This window comes from Lichenostomus cassidix, chromosome 6 (assembly GCF_008360975.1).
Source record: "Lichenostomus cassidix isolate B80296 chromosome 6, HeHo_3.0, whole genome shotgun sequence".
NCBI lineage: Eukaryota > Metazoa > Chordata > Aves > Passeriformes > Meliphagidae > Lichenostomus > Lichenostomus cassidix.
Genome location: NC_139487.1, coordinates 20444180 through 20464851, shown reverse-complemented (window position 1 = coordinate 20464851; position 20672 = coordinate 20444180). Strand labels below are relative to the sequence as shown.

The window sequence follows — 20672 nt, the reverse complement described above, 5'->3', positions numbered from 1 at the left end:
TGCAGCTTCCTTGCAAGAGGAAGCAGAAGGACAGGCACTGATCTCTCCTCTCTGGTGGCCAGTGATGAGATCCGAGGCAGTGGTATTAAATTGTGTTGGGGCAGGTGTAGGTTGGATATTAGGAAAAGGTTCTTCACCCAGAGGGTGGTCAGGCACTGGAACAGGCTCCCCAGGGAAGTGGTCACAGCACCAAACCTGCCAAAGTTCAAGAAGTGCTTAGATGCTCTAGGGCACGTAGTGGGATTGTTGGGGCTGTCCTGTGCAGGGCCAGCAGTTGGACTTTGATGATCCTTGTAAGGTCCCTTCCAACTCAAGATATTCTATGATTCTATGATTATAGTAAGAAAATATATATATATTTGCATGATATGCCTCTTAATGTAAGGTAGACATACTTTCCCAGTGAATAGAGAAGTGCTGCAACTGTTAAAACCTATTTTTAGAGCTGGACAAACACAGAAGCAGAAAGGGAACACCCAAGTTAGAGCAGGTTCTGTGGTGAGGAGACCAGGAATACACTCCAAAGAGTGCAGGAAATACATCCTGGCTCTTGTCGTGTCATAACTACTCTTAGACTGAACATCTGATACTGAGATTGGAGAACGTGATGTTTGATAGGTGAAGGGGGTTGTATTTGCACTGTGTTGCAAAAGAGCTAAAGAAGTTATCACCTATGTCTGTGCTTTGAAAGGCCCAATAAGCTTTGGTCTCAGAGAGTTAAAAAATCAGGAGTTGTCCATAATGAAAGACACTGATGGAAGAATTAACTTATGGAAGTCAGTAAGTGTGTGTTTGTACTAAGGTGCAGAATTCCGTTTTCATACATATGCTAGACGGTATCAGTTCTCTGGACCATGTTTATCCCAGTGACACATGTTAAATATCTCCCATTGCTGTGGCTTTAATAACCTTCCTGCAGATGCTAGAAGGTTGCCACACTGAGTGCAGCCCGGGCAGTAACAGTAGGAGCTTCTTCATTAAACTCCCTTCTTCAGCAGGGCCTGGAAATGACAGCTACTTAATTCCCATCTTTTGAGTGAAAGAGATCTTTCCTGTGCAATGCAATCTTGAGTTTATGTAGCATATGTTAATAGGTCAAATGAATCTTGTTGAGGTAATTGATTACTTGAGTGTTAGCTTTCACTTAATTCATAACTGAATGCTCTAGAAAGATTTCTTCTATGCTGAATTATCTTCACATTCTCAGCTAGAATTTATCCCTTAAGCAAAAAGAAAAAATCTATTTACTTATCCTTGGCATTCAAATCAGCGATTTTTGCAAAAGGTATCAGTTCTAGAAATAATTTTTGAAATCACTGAAGATTATGACAATTACTTATCTCCTCTAACTTGTGAATCAATACTGATTGCCACAGCTTAATCTCATTTGCTGTCAAAACATGGTACAGCATATACCTGTAGCAGAAATAACTATAAAAGGAATGGAGGATTTGGCATCATTTTAGAACTTAAATGATCTGTAAGGAAGATCAATAGTAACCTAGAAACAGGGTGCTTTTATGTGCTATTCTCTTGTAATGTCTAACAGAGTAAGTAACAAACCAATTTAAATGTTACAAAACCTGTTTCTAATGAGGGTGAGTAATTTGTGAGAAATGCAGAATATCTGCGCATTCTGACTGATGTCATGTTTGTTTGACATCTGCAGAATGAGATGAAATAAGTGTTCAGTTCTGCTCATTTGGTTCTTTAAGCAATATTGAGGTCCATTCATGTGTCAAGAAGAAAATAATCTTGAATGGAATGATGAATTAGGATTCTTTATCTTTGCCTTATATCTTATATTTCTTAAAAATATGTTAATTTGATAATTCAGAGCCTGAAAAAGTTTCTCTAATCTTACAATTTTCCAGTCACAGGTGCTTTAACAGTTTCCTATTTCCAAGGTTCAGAATTATAATATTTGGGTCATGGGCTTCCTAAAATTTGGCAAAAAGTGATAACACAAATCAGACAACTCTAGCAAAGGGGAGTGCAGACTTACTCGTTAAACACATTCAAGTGCTTTCTGGCTGGAGGCTTTGTGTTACACTTATTTTGATATGCCATTTTTACTTTCAGAATGGGACAACTTCTTGAACAAATTGATAAGATTTATAATTTTAGCTGTGCATTGATGCCTGAATAGATCACAATAATTAGTCAATGTAAGGTCAGTTGTGTTCTGAAAATGTTGATGCAGCTTCTAGTGGCAGCATGTTGTCAGAAATCACTTCACCGTACGTGGCTTTCTTGCCTGAATGTGTCAGATGTGAAGACCCATGAAGAGTAAATTATAAACAAGCGTTTGCCTATCACCTGAGTGTGTTTGCATTACTGTAAGAAAGCAGTTAAGGACTGAGTTCCCCTAACATTTGTAGAAACTTTGTGGGTGTTGACTTGAAGTTAAAACTTCAAACATTCAAAATCCAAGAGATGAAACCAATTCAAAGCAAATTGCTATGTTGTTCTGACTCGGGTACGGGAAAGTACTTGTCGCTGTGTGTAGCATGTGACAGAAGGGGTCTGGAGAAGACTCTGCAGCTCTCAGGGCAGAGCAGCGAGCTGGTTCACACTTAGACGTGGCCGCACGGCCTGAAGTTGGTATAAAATTTTAAAAATTACTATTTGCACAAGTGGGGGGTACAGCCTCGCACCACTGCACCGCACGTCCCACCGGCCGGGGGCTTCCTGCCGCTGCCTCCCAGGCCCCGCCGCCCCAATCCGCCGCCCCATCCCTCTGTCCCCATCCCTCTGTCCCCATCCCCCCATCCCGCCGTCCTATCCCGCCGTCCCCATCCCTCTGTCCCCATCCCGCCGTCCTATCCCGCCGTCCCCATCCCTCTGTCCCCATCCCGCCGTCCTATCCCGCTGTCCCCATCCCGCCGTCCCCGTCCCGCCGGAGCGAGGCGCGGGCGCCCCCAGCGGAGCCGCCAGCGCGGGCGCGGAAGGAGATGCTCGCAGCAAATGCTCTCAAGCGGCTGTAGTTGGCGGGCACGTTTTAATGATCCAGCGCTTTAGAGCGGCTCAGGGAGGATCACTGTCAGCGCTCCCACTTAACGCTATTATAACTGTTACCCTTCTTAGGTAAGATTTAGTATTGCCGCGTTTGCTGGTACCTGGTGTGCCAGTTTATCTGTGCCCGTGCTATTTCAGTGGAACTCGTGCTTTGTTGGAGGAAAACGGTTATGTGGTGTACTGCGCTTTTGCAGGCACTTCTTAAACACTTTCCCCGCTGTTTCCATGCATTCCACGACTTCCTGTGAACGGGACATTAAATAACTTGCTTTTGTTTGGTTTTGGCTTTTGGGGTTTTTGTTTTGATTTTTGTTGTTGTTGTTGTTGTTGTTTGTTTTGGATTGTTTGTTTGTTTGTTTTTTGTTGGTTGGTTGGTTGTTTTTGTTTACTAAGTAATGTCTTTGTTGTGGCAAGGGGTTCTCATAAGGACAGCATTCTGGCCATTCTGCTGCTGCAAAGTGTGCTAGCATTACCTGAAGTCTAGATAGGTCAGGAAATGCAAGATTATAAATGTCAGCGAGGAATCAGTGTTGTTTGGCAGGATCACAGTTAGCAGTGCCGGGTTATATACGTAAATGGCGGAGTAACTACTGTTTATCCCATGCTCACCTTTTTATAAGTACTAGGGTGGAAGGGGGGCAAAGGTTATGCTATAAATAAAAGCACTTCACTGTGATTTACGCGCTCGGTGAATTGCCTGTGCGTTGGCTGCGAGCGCCAGCATCTCCTTTCCGAGGCTGCTCCGCCATCTCGCGGCAGCTCTGTGCCTTGGCTGCCGGGAGAGGGATGGAGGTGTTCGCGTCTCACTGCCCGCCTCAGGCACGTAACTCACACACGGATTTGAGCAAAAGCAAGTGCGGCCCATCAGAGTGTGAGTGCATCTAGACCAGTCGATAATAGACATACTTACTTTTTCTTCAGATGTTCATAGAAGTTTTAATAGAGAAGAATTGGATTTAAATCAGGGAAGCTGCCTTGTCTGCTGGGAGCTTTGTAGGTGTGAGATTATTTCATGTAAAATGAGAGATGAGGCTGGCCCAAACACATAGTACTAAATCTAGAAATAAGGATTCAGTCACTCTTGTAGATCATTCAGTATAAGAATTCAATCACTCTTGTATATCATTCAGTTTTAAAGGTGTGCTTGTCAGTGCTATATTTACTTTCTCCCTTTAAAACATTATTTCTCTAATAGCTCACAAGTTTCCAGATTGATCTGATTACCCATACCTTTGAGCTGAGGACTTACATTTCTTTTCTGTTGCTTAATCTGTAAAGTTTAATGTGTAAAGCCTGTCTTGATGCATCGTTGTTTCCACAGCAAGATTCTGTAACTAAAAATACAAGAATAAAAGTTCTGTTTGGCAGTGGTTTGTTATTAATAAAAATTAGCTCCTGTGCGGTGATACCAACAACATGGCTGGTTTACTGGTATGAGAGAAAGCTCCTTCAGAAATGCTCTTTGCCATTGGAATAGTCCATACACTGTAATTTTAATCATAGTGTCCAGGCAAGTTTAAAAGATACCAGACAAAGAAAATCCAATAATTAAATAGCATCTGATCTTGATTATCCCTTTAGAAAATAGAACATACCAGCAGATATAGCTATTTTCTCATTCAGATTGAATGGAGAAGCTCAAATGCTGGAGATCTGTAGGATCCTTTGGGATTAAGTCAGTAAAATACATTACGTATATATATGAACTTCAGCCCTTGTCATGAATATTTAATAGGAAAAAGCATAGTAGAAAATCTCTTGTATTTGTGAAATTTGGACCTTGTTATGACAGTCTTTGTAGCTGTAAAATTGTCAGTAAGGCAAAGATAACTGACTTACTTAAACAAATGTAGTGAAAACTATAAAATTTCATTATACTTGTACACTTGTTTCTTTTTTTATACTGACAAAATGTCTATCAGAGTAAGGGCCAGCACAGCTGTGGATAGCCTGGCCCTGTAGCTTGTCATATTTTCATTGAGATTCAGTATCTGGTTCCAGATAGTTCTTTAAACGCTGCTGCCTCCTGATATTTTCCATGCTGTGATTAATAATGCATCTTTTTATTATTATTGCAGGTCTGTTGATCTAAAAGACTGCTGACATAGATCACAGTCCGGTGACAAACTTTGTTTTTTAGCTTTGTAGTTCAAAGCACTGATAAGCTAGCATCCCAGGGAGGCTGAAGTACAGTTTTTTTATCTCCTTCAACCACTTGTCATCTTATATATCTGACAGCTCTGTTGCCTCTGAACAGTTAGTATTTTTCCTGCCATATGATTGTTTTCATTCTTTAGGAGGACATATGTGTATTTTATGTCTAGAATAGAACTGTAAAAATAAAAACTGCTCCAAATTTTTAAAAGTAAAGCTAGTAGCTGATATAATTTTCCCTCTGAATGTTTTTAAATCCCTTTAGTGTGGTTTTAAGGCTGAGTCGGGTTGACCATCAGAAAACATTTCTGTAGCCTGGTTTCCACTACAGCATATAAAAAAATTCTCTGATTTGTCTCCCCAGGTAATAAACAAAAGATCGCTTGATGCTGTGTGTGTTAAAACAAAGCCATTGTAAATAGAGGATACAGTTAATGTAAGACAATGTTCTTAGAGGGCAAAAGATTTAATATGTGAGATAAACCTAATTGCAGTTATTTTAGATTAAACTGGGTTGTTCTGGAAAAATATTTCTAATTTATCTGTGTATGTACAGTTCGATATTAAATTTGCAATTGCTTGTTCTTAAAGAGGATTTATAAAATGTGGTGACTGTAATCAAATACACCTGATCCCAAATGCAAGGTGTCTAAGGAAAATAATTTCTGAGACAAATCAATTCAATTTTGAATGGCAGCTACTTAAAGCCCCTTGCTGTCCTGCAGTGTTGACTCAGGGACTGTCTAGCAAGTTCTAGAGTGAAATTTGATTGCAATGGTCACAGGTACCTCTTTAAGGCGCTTAATGTGGCTGGGCTGCTGTTAACATAGCAACGTAAGCATATCTAAAAATAAAAATATTATCCAACCACACAAATTTGCCATGTGTCACACTTTGCAGGTGCATTTGAAGATGAAGGAGTTGGAAAATTAGTGAAGATTTTTTTATCATGGGTGCTGACATGCTGTAGTAGTGCCAAGTACAGGCTGTGATCTTCATGGAACAGCTGCAATTTCAACAGCAGTAGTGATGTTCTGATTTATGTCACTTGGGGATGCTTTGTTTTAACTTAGGCTAAAGTCTTGTGCCACAAGGCAAGAAAATCTAGGGAAGAATTAGTGGTAACTAGTTCTTAACTACTACTGTTGAGGTTATGAATTTACTGCATTGGAACATCCCAGCTGTGACCACAGAGATACTTTGTTTCATTTCTGATAAATGTGAAACTGTCTGTGGATGTGTAACTGTGTCCATCTGGTTTTCTGGAACTAAACTGTCACCAAACAGGCATCAAGTCCCAATTTGCAATTGGCATTGCAAATCCCAATATGTAAAGTCTTGTGGTTGCCTGTGATTTTCATCTTCTTTCGTGATTGCCTCCTTACAATAATACTGTGCTTTGGGAGATTTTATCACACACCCAGAGGCCTCGAGCTCCAAGCATACTGAGGTAATTCAGTGTATGATGCCAAATCACAGCATTACATACAAACTTTCCAGTCATTCGGTAGAAAAATAACATTTCCACTATCCAATAGGGGATAATAATTTTATTCACTTGCCAGTTGCACATGTTATTCGTTGACATTATTTTACCCAGTGGGACATAGAAACAATTAATTGGATTCTAGTACTTTCTCGAATATTATTTTGTTAAGAGTCACCAAAAGGTTTGCTCAAAACTCTTTATAGATATTAGTCTACCATTAAGAGGTTTGCCTTTACTTGTTAATTCACAAATCCAGACTATTTTCTCTCATAGGACCCATTTCTTAAAGCTGCTTTTTAAAAAGATGGGTAAATTGTGTAATATTATTTCTAAATATCCCTGTAATGTCTGTATTTTCATGTAGTCATCTCAGTCACTGAGCATGTTCATTGATTTCATAATAAAACAGGGAACCTGAGGTTAGATGATTTCTCAAAATACCTTTCAGTTGCATTGCAAGAGCCCAAACCAACTATTTTCTTATATTTAAATTTTTCTGAAAAATTCTGGTGGATGAAGCTCAACACCACTCAATTGCATTTATGTCATGCTTCACTACTCTTACCAGTAGAGTAATTTCATAATATTTCAGTTCAGCTTCCCTTCCTGCAACCAAGATTACTGCTTTTCACCCCATCTCCAGAAGATACAGAGAACAGTTTATTCCCTTCTCTGCTTTAGCCTTTTCCCTTTTGATGAAAATGTCCCTTGTAGATTTTGCTTCTCTGGATAAAATAAACTAAGTATTTTCAGTCTTTTCTCCTTACCATGTTCTGGACCACTGATTACTGTTGTCTTTTCATCAAGACTGACACTCAAAACAAAACACAGCTGAGTGCTTGCCTTGTCCCTAGGTTTGCAAACTGTGCTCTGATGTATGTCAGTATGTTTACAGTTTTTTACTCAATGCTGACTTAAATCCAGCCTGTGGTCTGCAATGCCTTCTGGATCTGTTTTAATACCAGTCATCACTCATCTGCTTCTGTGCATTTGGTTACTCCTGTTTGTCTTTCTTAGCTTGTTCATTTTTGATGACTCTGGATTGCTATGTTCACTCTGAATTCTGTTTGGATGCTGGTATACTCACAGCCCTTTCCAGCTTCAAAGATCATTGGTGTATCCAACCAGGCAGATGCAGCCTAAATCTGAATGAGTCAACTTTTTGGCTGTAGCTATGGAACTGGACATAGGAATTGAACATACTGCTCCTGTGGGTCTGTATGTCTTTTCATGTTTGACTTTTGGGTCTGCATCTCATTTTGCTGTTCTTTAAGTACATAGTCCTCATTCCTTCAAAGTCATGCATTTCCTCTTCTTATAGTTCCATTTTATTCACTTGCCAAAAGGTTAAACAACACAACCCAAATTCTGTTCAGATTGTCCATTTTTATACTGCATGAGATGTGATGCATTTGGAAGGGCTATGTAAGACCAAGTTTGAACCCAGATTTTTGCTTATATGAATATGTAGTGTTTCAAGTATGTAACTTTTTTTTTGCTTCAGCTTAAGATAAAGGTATCTGAAACTTGAAATTACAAGATTGATGAATGCAGAAAGATTTGATTCTCTTTTTATTAATAAGTTCTGCACTCATGAGGCCTAAAACAGGAGCTCTGGTTAGGTGTCAGAAGTGAGCCAAAGGCTTCAAATAATCATGTCATGTTTTTAGTTCAGGTTTCAATATGCACAAACAAAACCCTCTCATGCATACAATTCCACATGGAAGTGGTGTAACAAACAGGTGATGATGTATTACATTTCCTCATCCCTTAGTTTATTTAAAACAGATTTTATTTTTAAGTACTTTGAGTCACTTTTTAGTTTCACTTCCATGAAGAAAGCTCCAGCTATATAAGGTCAAGTGGTCTGTTCATTCAGGATGCATCACTTCCTTCTAAGAGCTGACCGATTAAACAAGCTTCCTATGTGCTCTGCACATATCAGATACTGCTTTGTCCTCTTTACTTAATGTTTCTTCTGTGGAAGTACTGAAGATAAGTAGGAACTTGAGTTCATGTTAGTCATGCTTCTAAGGCTTCCGAGAGTATGATCTCTTCACTTGGGCTGATGCCCACCTCTCAGCTGTTTCTAAATACTTGTTGGACTCCTATTCCTTTCTGCTGCCAGCAAATACCTGAAATCGATGAACAGTATTAAGTAAGAGCAGCTTTATAATATCAAATTTTGTCTTGCATGGATGTTAGTACTGAGCAGATATATCTTCCAAAACCATCCTCTCTCTGGCTGTTCTCTTGTCATTCTGCAGGGGTTTGCCACCCTCCATGCACAGTTCTCTAGGCTGTTTCTCACCAGCTTCACCAGCACCTCAACCTGGATCAACATCTGCTCACTCTCTGTAACAGAAAGCGTTTCCTGTGGATTCTGTTGCAGGAAGTTTTGCAAAACTATGCTCTCATCTTCTGCCCTTAATTTTCCCAGGCTATGGGGACAAAGTCATGCAGAGAATGTTGAAAGAGACTATATAAAATTGTCTAACAGCCAGAGCAGAGGTGTATGTGTACTGTATGAAAAGACTCCATTTTTGCTGGAATAATTTATCCAACGTAAACTAAACATTGCAGACCTAAACATCCTCTAAAGGCCCTCTGCTTTCAAGATCCTGTCTTTACACTTTGTCCAGAGCTTCCTAGACCTAAATGCAAGTTTATCACTGCTTTATCATTCTTACTTATATTCATAATGATGGAAATAAGTTGAAATTTCTATTATATTGACTCTCTGAATAGAAAAAGCCTAGAGAAGTCAACAACAAATGTGCTGTTCATTGCAATGAAAAGCATATGCAATTGCCATGAAGGAATTTCTATTCTGTACCTGTTGACAATTTGTTGATTTTAGTATTTTGATAAGTGTTAAAGTGGAATACTGAAGTGAGAAATTTGCAGCATGCCAAAAGATATGCTTAAAACCTAGTATATTTTTGTCTAAAACTGTATTACCATTTCTTACTTTGGGCCTGAAGTATTCTCTGCCAGCACTGGTCAGGCTGCACTGTTAGTTGCTGTCAAAAGAAGCACTGAGGAGATGCTTTCCTTTTCACACAGTCTCCCACTGTCTCACATGAGATCTCCAACTCATTCTTTGGAAACAATGCAATTGTAACTAACTCCCTGAACAAACTTTAATCAGGAGTCCCAAAACTTGCCCCAAATAACTCTAGCACATGCAGTGGTTAATTCTGCTAATAAATTTCTTTGCAGATTCCAACCACAAATTGTATTGCCTAACAGTTCGCAATGCAGCACTATTGGTAGTCATTTCATGTTGAAGTAGTGCTTGGTGTCCCTGCCCACAGCGGGGATGTTGGGGCATTAGTCACAGTACAGTCACATGGTTGCCAACTCTCACTCGTGACCACTCAGAGCTGGGCAGATCTGGGGGAAAAGGGAAGAAGTACTGTCCCACCCCATTACAGGAAGGTTATTGAAGTATAAGGACACATGACTTAACAATAACAGCACTGCAAACAGGGGAGATGGTATCTGCTTCACTCGAGTCTCAAGAACCAGACTTCATCAAGGTTCTTCTTCCTATCATTGCATCACCCGAGTGCAGGGTTCATGGACCCACCTTATGCTACACTACAGAGGAAGTGTGCTTTTCATGAACACCCATGTGCTTTTTAGAAAGAAAGAATTTAACTTATGTTTCTCAAATATTCCAATAATCAGGAAGTTCAAATATTGATGTTTTACTAAGGCAGGTTACAGTGACATCAGAACTTAATAATGACAATTCTCTTTTCAGTGATACCCTTCTAACTTCCAGACAGGAGAAACAAACATGTAAGAAGAAGGTTTTTTAATTATATTTAACATCCATAATACAAACAATAAGTTAAACACAGTAAAAATAATTAAATAAAGCTTGAGGTTCCAGCCCTCATACAAATAATTCAAATCTATAAAATAATTCAAATCTACAAAACAAAGACAAGTTTAAAAATAAAACCAGAACAAGTCTGGGGGAGAAAAAAAGTCACTTCCATATAATATCAGTTAAATGAATGGAAATAAATTTTTGACTTTTGATGCCTGCAGCATTCAGTGAGTGCCAAGTCCTTAAATCTTCTCCTGGATGCATAGGTAGGTGTACAGAGATTGCATAATCAGACTTTCCAAGCAACCTAGACACCTTCACATGTGACCTGGAAGTCTAGCACATTTCCAATTTGCCTTCTTGTAGCACTGTTCTTAAGTGAAATATACATTAAGAGTTTGTAATGCTGACTCAGCAACTACTTTTTTCCCCCCACTTTTTGATGCCAAGTCTGATAACTCTCTCAGCACTGGTCATAACAGGTTAGGTTTGTAGGACTCAAATCTTAGTATAAGTCAGTACAATAAGGGGACATTTTAGACTCAGGTCATGGATAAAATGTATACTTAAGTAAGTTGAAACAGCATCAATATTTCCAGAGCAAATGCTGGTTCATAAATGAAGTGGACAGTAACTTGCTATGCATAGTATCATGCATGGGAATACTCATTTAAATGTTAAATATTTTAGCTTCCCACTGAGTGGTTTCCAGGTAATTCAGAGTAGTAAAATAATATATCAACCATCTCTCTGCCTCATGCCTCAGAACACCGATGTGAGTGACTGACCACGCAAGCATTTAAAATGAAGCCTCTTATGACATTCAGGTCTTCACTGTCCTGGTGTCAGTATAGGCTGAATCTTGTTCATTTCAGTCCAGCTGTAGAAAAAAGGTCACTTTGGTTCAGGAAGAAAACGACTCTTGGCAACTACCCCATTCATTTTGGAGTCAATCCAGTTAAGGTATTGAGTAACTCTGGTGTAAACACCAGGCTTGTTTTCCTTTGCACAGCCATCTCCCCAGCTGACAATCCCATAAACCATCATCCTGCCATTGTGCTCACAGACCATGGGGCCACCGGAATCTCCCTGACAACAGAAAGAGAACATATTAGGTCATTTTATGCAGATGGAGCCTGTGATTGTTTTTCTAGAGTTAAATAAGCTAGTAAGGACCTATGAGCTAAAGCTTTGATCTTTGAGAACATTACTTAGATGGATCAGAAGGTTTAGCATCTGCTGTGACTTGAACAGTCCCCCTAAAGCTAAGGAGTTCTCTAGTTGCCCCATCAGGATAGCAGGAGAATAGTTGCCTTGGAAAACAACCCTCCATCCCCATCCTAACTTTATAATCACACATTCGACTAGTGATATAAGGTCAAAGCCAACATGCCCAATTCTTCATCACAGAATCAATTGTCTGCCTGCCTATAAGGTACTTTTACACTTGAGGACACTTGTCCTTCAGTGGCTCCTATCGCCAACTCTGCCCAGTAAGATTGCAGGGAAATAAATCTAGTTTTGAGGAACCTGGAAGAGCTCAGTGACCCCTGTAGTCTACCCCTGCACAGCTATAGTTAATAGTTAAAGTGCAAGATGAGATTAGAATAGTTGTATAGCTGTACATATATTAGAACAGTTATACAGCTGTATAGCTCTGATGGATATCCATCAGCTATTGCTTGAATAGATGTAAATAAGGCCTTGAGGAAAAACAGTGGCTAAAGATACTGCACTTCTTGCACCTCCAGGAAGACCTGGAGAGGGTAACACCTAACTTTGGGTTCCAACTTTATTCCAGATGTTTGGCCACGCTACAGGTCAACTCCACTTAGTATACTAATTTCCCTTTACATAACAGACTCTTGTGACTAGTAGAATTACAAGATGCCACTGACTGCCCCATACAATGTACATGCATTTAAAATTTAGAAAATAAACCAAACCAATTTTACCTTGCATGCATCAATCTGCCATGTGGGATCTCCAGCACAGACCATGTTGTCAGTAACTCTAGTATCATCATAGTATTCATATTTGCATTTTCTCTGTGATATTAAGTTCACAGTGGCTGACATCAGTCTTTGAGCATAGAAGATGTCATCTGCAAACAAATGAGTATTTCATTATTTTCACCATCCAAGACCAAAAAAAGAAGCAAGAAACCCCTCATATTAGAAGTTCTGCACTTGAATTAGCATAACCATTCCAGTTCTGCATTGAGGTTCTTATTTCAATTTTATGCATGAGTTTGCTTCTACTATTAATAAGTTACAAGCAAAAACCATATGTTCCAAATACAAAATATAAATGTTTTTCTCTCTAAGAACTAGAGTTTAATAATTTTTGAAGGAAATTCTGCACAAATGCAATCCTTCGCTAATCCTCCTACACAGCTTTAATTTTTTTTTGCTCCTCATCACATCAGGAAAGATAAAAATTGTGGTTTACATCCTGGCTTACTTTGTGTGGTTGACAAGTGAGAGAAGCATCAGATAGGAAATAGGAAATACCATGGACAACTAGAGAAGATGACAGCAAAGATCATCCTCAAGAGATGCATATGGAATCTATACAATAGAAGTCAATCTTTTTTTAATACTTCAGATCATGGTGTAGAAATCATCTCATTCCCACCATTGTAGAAGACCAACTTTGGAAAGAGAAGTCATTCACTTACAAAAATCTTGTTTTCCATAGCCAGCTATTTCACAATGGGTATCGTCCTTTAAGTAGAGGTTCCTCTCTGGCAAGCAGACTGTTCTGACATACTTTGATTCTACTGCACACTGTCCAGAGGTTGTCCTTATTTTTATCAAAGCTATAAAACAAGTCAGAAAAGATAAAATTAGTTTTGTAAAGCAAGCTTTTCCCCTCAAGTTCTGACAATAGGAGTATCTGGTACAGTAAATAGGAATAGTTGCAATTATATTTAGTTCTGGTTACACATTGCTCCCCTCACTGCTTTTGGAATGATAGTCATTACTTAACAGCATTAATTTCCAAACACTAAAATTGACAAATGTTCCAACTTGACCTTGCTTCCTCAAAGGATAGGGGCTGACGGCTCAGGCACTACAGTCTGCTGCAAGAGTATCTTTAGATGTTGTAAACTTTCAACTTTCTCACTAGCTGAAGAGGGTGGCACCCACTACCCTGAATGGCTTACAAAGCTATTCTTGAATTTTCTTTACGTTAACAGCAGCAGAAGGAGGAATCTGGAAGAGGTGGTAGAGTTCTAAATGTCAAGTGCAAGAGTAGCAAGTCTGTTCTGTGCAAGTTGGAAAAATTCATCTGTGACTTTGCTGCTTTAGGAATAGGCTTGTGAAACCCAGACTTTTTTAAAAGTCTGAATTAATTCAGGATAACCTTCAGCTAATGTGCTGCCTGACACGGCGTTCCCATCCTGTATGATGAAACCTACTGTGCATGCATTTTTTCATCATTTACTAGACATACAGTGTCATCTCTGTAGACACAAAATAAAATGGCAGAAATGGAATGAAGCCACCAGTGCTTATGGAGAAGCCATGTCTCCCACATGTCCAGAGACTGCCTGCCAGGTAATGCATCTGGTAAGTGCCACAACCAAAATTTATACAAATGCTAAAACTGTCAGCACTGGCCTAGTTTTCAGGCTGTTTCTGTTCCCTTCATCTAGAAGTATCTAGTTCCTATTCCCCTTCATCCCATGTCTGGGTCTACTTCTTTTAGAAGATGTATGCAACAATTATGTAGCATTCACCTATGAATTGTCTTTTAAAGGCTAATATTAAGATGTCACTTACCAATATCATTCTCATTGCCACCCGTGTCATCTGTAAAGTCAGGGTGAGAGATGATCTCATCAACCATGAATACTTGTTCCTTATCATCGGTAACATTCAGTACAGACTTCCCAAGGAAGACTTTGTAGACCGACTTATTTATTGGTCTTCTTGACCTGAGTGAGGGTAAAGAAACTGATGAAGGCCACTGATTTCTGAGAGTAAGGTAAACAGCTGAGATCCAGTCCTAGTTCTGTTTCAGATTTATTTTAATGCTGATAAATAAAATTTAGTTAGCTTTGAAAGTTGATCCAATATTCTGAAGGAAAGCATCCTGATTTTGCATTTGAAGGGATTAAGATAGATATTCAAACATTTTGAAACATGCCTAGCTAGTTGCTACTAATGCAGGGTGTTGGCATTAAGAATTCTCTGCAGTATGCCAAAAGGATTAACTTTCCACAGAAAAGCCAACAAAAAACCACCATAGATATATAACACAGCTCATCACCATCAGTACAATTAAGTTTTGGGAATTGCTGTGGTAAAAATGAAATCCTGGCACCAATACACACTACATTGTTTAAATTGCATCCCACCTAGCTGTCCACATCTTGCTAGTTCATTCTGCTAGATGTGGACTCCCAGAGGCTTATGTTTCTCTGGCTGCTCTTCTTGTTTTGTTCAGTCAAAGGAACATTCTTACTGTGGTGCATTCTGAAGGGCTGCTCAGTGAGCACTGCACAAAGAAATCAGTTGAAGAAAGCTGCAAATAAGCCCATGGAACTGGAAACTTACGGAGTGTGGAAACAGTGCGCTGCTGTGAGCACCCAGCAAGGGTCAATGAGGCTGCCACCACACAGGAAGTGGTCCATGCCCCTTATGTTTTGGAAGATGCCAGCTATCCAAGGCTGAGACTCAACCTCTGCCTGCCTTCCACCAACAATCTTGAAATTCCTGCTGATACTCCTCTGACCACATGTAGGCCCTGTGAAAAGAAAAATTTTGTTCAGATGTTCTTACAAATAAACACTAGCATTGTGTGATTAAAAATAAAATTAAAAAAACAAACAAAACCCCAACTGTGTTGAAACTAATATTACTTACCACACTTCTCTATGTTGCAAGGTGTTTCTTGAATGGCAAATCCTCTTTTGGTGTAACACCAGGGCCTGTTCCTTCCATTTGGGTTTCTAAAAGATAAAGAAAGTGTTCTTTTCATAAAGACAGTTTTGAAAAGTCATAGTATCTTAAAATTCCAAGTGTTCTGAAAAAAACCAAAATATTTTATTGCAAGATATGCCAGATAAAATCATTAACAACTATTACTACTATATGTTGTGAATTTTACAGCATGATCATCTTCAGTGATGAGCAAGAAGTCTAGATGCTTCAGAGAGTCATATTCCAAATATTTTTAGCCAATAATTCAGCTGTGAAATGTTATTTTTTTAGAACATGTTTCTCACTGAAGCGCCTCTGGGGCTGTGATAATGGAAGTCATCACAGGAGGAGTGATGTTTTTCTTACCTGCAGTAGCTGTGTTTGCCCAGCCCAAGCTGCAAAGCATTCTCTGAATAAGCATGGTAACGATCCCTCCTGATTAGTGAGGGCAAGTTCCATGGCAGACATTTCTCTTCTGTTGCCATCCCTCTGTAGTCCTTCCCATTTTCAGTATAGCATGTGCTTTCAGTGTCTGAGAAAATAAAAATTCTATTAGCAGCATGTTCTTATTTATAATTGTTCTGTAACAGACATGGTCAAATCTTTCTAATGAGGAAAAAGTTCTTGCATTACACTCAATAACAAATGCAAAACGGAGACTGATTACACATTGTTATTAAATTTGCTCTATGTGAATTTTGAGCATCAAGTATCTCACACTTTAAAGCATGCAGATAAATTCTTTAACAGTTTAAGTGAACTTCACAATACAATAAGTTATTCTGCTTCTGAACACTCAAACAAGTTCATTTTTTCCACTCCAAACTAAAAGTAAGATTGAGGTATGCAACTTTAGTGAGGAGGCAGGAACAAGAAAAATTAGAGATCTTGATTTTGCACCAACATTTACTTATTTCTCCTCATTTAGTCTTTCAGTATAAACTGCTAAAGGCTATCCAGTTATGTTTCTGGGTAATACTTTGCCATGGCATTTCATATTAATTCTTTGACTAGCTTTTAGACCTTTCCAATAAATTTAGTTAGCATTAAGGAAAATAGATACTCTACCTATTTCACAGTGAATCCCAGTGTATCTGTCTGGACATATGCAACGACCAATTCCACTAAAGAGGTAATAGGTAATGCATGTTCCTCCATTTAAACAAGTGCATTCTGTAAGTAAAAGACATCACTAATTAAAGGCAAAACATTTGAATGCTGAGGTGAAATGTAATTGCAAATTAAGTTCTTGGTTTTTAAGTAGCATTAAGGGTCTTCCTTCTGGTATGAAGGTATAATTACAGGATAGTAAGTACTTTTTAGGGTCACATAGAACAGGCAGATGCTTACCCTTGTAATCTGATCTGCGTTTATATAGCTTGTAGTACTTCCAGCTATAAACCTAAGGGAAAAGAAAAAACAGATTTTAAGGAAGCAGTTCCTTTTATGTGGTTTGATCATTGTTTACAGGCCCAAACTCTGTTCCCTACTGAGTATCTTCAACAGTTTAGGGTTTTTGCATATAGCTAGCAGCTGAACCTGCTCTGTGGAATTTGGGTATGAATGAAAAGTGGAGCTCTAATTAGGCAAAGCAGAATGGGGAAGGAAAACTGATCCCACATCATGCAAAAAATAACCCCAAGATACCCAAAAATCCCAGGCTCAGAAAAGCCCCACTGAGCTGTGCGCCCCACTGAGCTGTGCCACTGCATCAGGTCAACATCACAATTATTTATGCTGTAAGAACCAAAGCAGCTCTTAATGGTCAGTGTCCCTAAAACGGGGATGGAAACTTCATGCTCTCCACCAAGCAGGGCAGCAGAGATGCAACATTCATCAGCTGCCCCTGTCATTTTAGTGACCTTGGTGCTTCACATTTGTGCCACAGAATAAAAGCCAGTAAGTTTATACAACAATGGGCTTCTGTTCTGTCCTTCAAGGTATTTCCTCTGCTTTGCAGGCTAGGCATGCCTTTCTCCATGAAATAAGATTAGGTTTTCAAAATACTTAAAAACTTACAGACTCTAGTCCCGTGACAAGTGTACTCAAGATAACTGTGAGGAAGATGAGTAACTTCATGTTGTTAGTTAACTTCTCCCTTTGTTCTTCTTCTATCAGTATTATTTGATTCTGAAAATAAAAGAGGAATTTAGCATCATGCTGTAGCTTGCAGTGTCAGCTTTCTTACTTCTATTGTTATCAGTTGGTTTCAGAATAAATCACAACAAAATTGATGAAGAATTAAGCATGTACCTGCTGTGGGACATCTGCTTATTATTTCCATATATTAGAGGTTATACTTTGAAACTTTTTTTGGTACCATCAGCAATACCACCAGATTTTTTTTAAGAGTGCAAATGAAGCAGGGAAAGAGAAATTGGAAAAATCCATACTGTTTTTGCAGTGTGGACTAAAAGTTGGAAATCAGCAGATTTTATTTAGCTGCTGTGCAGCTGTCTGTACCTATTTAACCGATCATTACTATCTTCAAGGAAAGCAATGAGCATGCAACTTCAGGGTATGAAAGAGAAAGCTCCTTTTTTCAGTAACTCTGTAGTTACCAGCTGCATCTTGTTGATGCTCAGCACTTAAGTAAGCCCAGCTGCCTCACCTAGTGCCTCTGACCACTGCAAACTCTTGAAAGTCTGCTCATGATGTTGCCTCATTCACAGTATTAGAGGCTTACAACATATTCTGTCTTGATTTCCTTTATTCAGCTAGATCTTGTAGCCAAGTATGTATAGCAATCTTACCACTGATAAATAATTATCTTGTAGCAACAATGGGGGTACAATAAAATCCTATATGTATTTTTCTCGTTTTTAAATTGCAATAGAAGTCATGAGAGTTTTTTTTTTAAAGCATTCTCATTTCTAGAAAACTGTAAAATGTGATTTTTAAAAGATTCCCTGGGAATCTCAGTTATATTTACTTTGGCAAAAAAAGAGCAGTGCAGTAGGAGAGGATGTACAGAACTGAGCTGGTACTGAAGACCTGCTCCACACTGCACCTGCTTCATGTTTCTACATTGGACTAATTCTTGTTTGGTCCTGCAGACTGAATACCTGCTGATACATGGATTGCACCTTCCAGTTTGGTTTTATTTGGAGAAAATGGAGTGCAAGTACTCTATAGCTCATTACTGAACACTTTAAAGTTTTCACACTCGGTGGTGTGAACCAAAACATGGGGAAAAGATCACTGGATTAATTTAGAAAATAGACATTATACAAATGAAAATGCTAATAGATGCACCCTTTGCTTGTAAGCAGGTGCCATAATGCAAGAAAGCAAATCATTCCTCAGGTACTTAGCTGTGCTCACTTTTCAGATTCCAATGCAATTTCAGCAGATATACTTCCCTTAAACATTAAGATAATTATTTTTAGCATTTTCGGCAGCAATAAAACTCGTTTATTCTTTGTTATCCTAATTAGTTTCTCAGGCCCAGCCTTCACATCACAAACAACAGGACTGCTGATTCCTTTAAAAATTCTGACATACCGCAGCTAGTAGAACTGACCTTCCTCACCGCTGCCATCCTGCATCGCATTAGCTTTATTTTTTTTTTTTTTAATTTCAATGCAATTTAAAGAGCAATCGCTTCATCCCGATCGACTGAGAGGCGGCACTCGCGCCTTCAGCAGCCGACGGGGTTCCGAGGGCACGGCACTTACCGGCGGGGAGGCGGCGGTGCCAGGCTCCGGAGCTGCGGCGGTGCCGGGCGCAGCGCGGCGCAGGGGCTATAAGGCTGAGCCCAGCCGGGGCGGGGCTGCCGCCGCTGCCGCCCGGGGGAGGCTCCGCACCGCCCCTCGGCGCTCCGCCGCGCTGCCAACAGAGCCGGCCGAGTGACTCAAGGAGGGAATTTCTTCTGCTGCTTTTGAGTTTCGGAGAAGGGAGGGGGGGTACGGTCAGGGCGAACAAACAGCTTTGTACGGGGTAAGATTTCTGGAAGGGGCTCCTCGCGGCAGCCCGCAATTCCTTAGGGGCATTTATAGAAACAAAAGAGAAATCTGAGTGAGAGCTATGAAAGGAGTGACTGGAAACACGCCTGGAGACATGACAGAATGATAACAACGATAACATATATGTATATATATTAGCAATAAACGTGGAATGACAATGAAGCATGTCTTGGAGCATGGAAGCACGGAGATACAAGCAAATATGATGTGTTTTATTCATGTGGTGCTACCCATGATGAGAGAAGCAGAAGTGATTTTTTAATTAATAGAAGATTAAATTCTTTCAGGTGTGGGTTAAACACAGCCCGCTGGGAGGGAGTGTTGGGCCAGAATGTGCACTTGAAAGCACTGGGTGTGTTTTCAGAGAGCTGTCTTCAGCTGAAATGCAGGACACTGAGGCGAATAGGGTGCAGTTCTCATGCCATCTGGAATCTATTAGGACACAGGGCTTACAGCAGGTGCTAAACTCATCTCCTCCAAATTACTTACAGCTCCCTTGCCCCTGAGCAATCTTCTGCTCGTGAGAAATTGGTCACAGTTTTCTTATAATTTCTGTCTCCCAAAGCAGTATTCAAAGCAGCTCATTTCACGAGATGAGATGTAAACTGACAGATGTCTAAGAATGTAGACCCAGCACAAGAGTTTTTCCCAGCCCAGTTAAATGTGATTTTTTTTCACATTATGCTGCGATGTTATAGCAATGCAATGAATAACAGCAAACCAGTACATAATATTTGTGGGTGTATTCATAAGGTTTAGCTTCAGGTAGTGCAGGTGACTAAGGTGAGGTAGGTCTCCGCAGGCTGTGTAGCTGATGAAGAACAGTTTCTTTAGAGGTCAGGTCAGAGGAGGTGACCTGAAATTCCCTCAAGAGAAATATTTTCATAACTTGACAATTCAGAGCTTAAGGAGACCCAACCACCTTTCCATGTTTGCCATGTAGTGACTGGTATGAGTATGGCTCAGCTTTCTTCTTCCATCCCCATCTTTTATTTTTTGTCAAGTCTGTGGTATAACCATACCTTTATTTAGGTACTGTTTGCTTACATTCTCTATTCCTTTCTGTTCAGATCCTCAGGCTCACATTAGAACAGTTCTCATGTTTGCTGACAGCACACATTAGAACAGTTCTCATGTTTGCTGAAAGCACACTGAGTTCACTGAATGGCAGGAACTGAGTCAAGAGAAACAGCTCAAGGTGGAAGTCCATAAGTGAATGTAGGTAAGGAACAAGCCTTTCCAAATTTCAGGAGAGAAATTTGTGGCTAACACAG

General features: G+C 39.6%; 1 protein-coding gene across 1 annotated transcript; it reads right to left on the bottom strand.

Moving 5' to 3' along the window:
• Positions 1–11355: 11355 nt before the first annotated feature.
• PLAU (plasminogen activator, urokinase) lies at positions 11356–19261 on the bottom strand. Its single transcript, XM_085065571.1, has 11 exons — positions 19111–19261; positions 17453–17563; positions 16784–16835; positions 16502–16606; positions 15800–15965; positions 15377–15462; positions 15068–15257; positions 14291–14445; positions 13183–13323; positions 12458–12606; positions 11356–11591 (listed from the first exon to the last, which is right to left on the bottom strand). Exons 2-11 carry the CDS (start codon positions 17510–17512, stop codon positions 11397–11399), a joined length of 1299 nt encoding a protein of 432 aa, XP_084921697.1. The 5' UTR covers positions 17513–17563; positions 19111–19261; the 3' UTR covers positions 11356–11396.
• Between the last annotated feature and the right edge of the window lie 1411 nt (positions 19262–20672).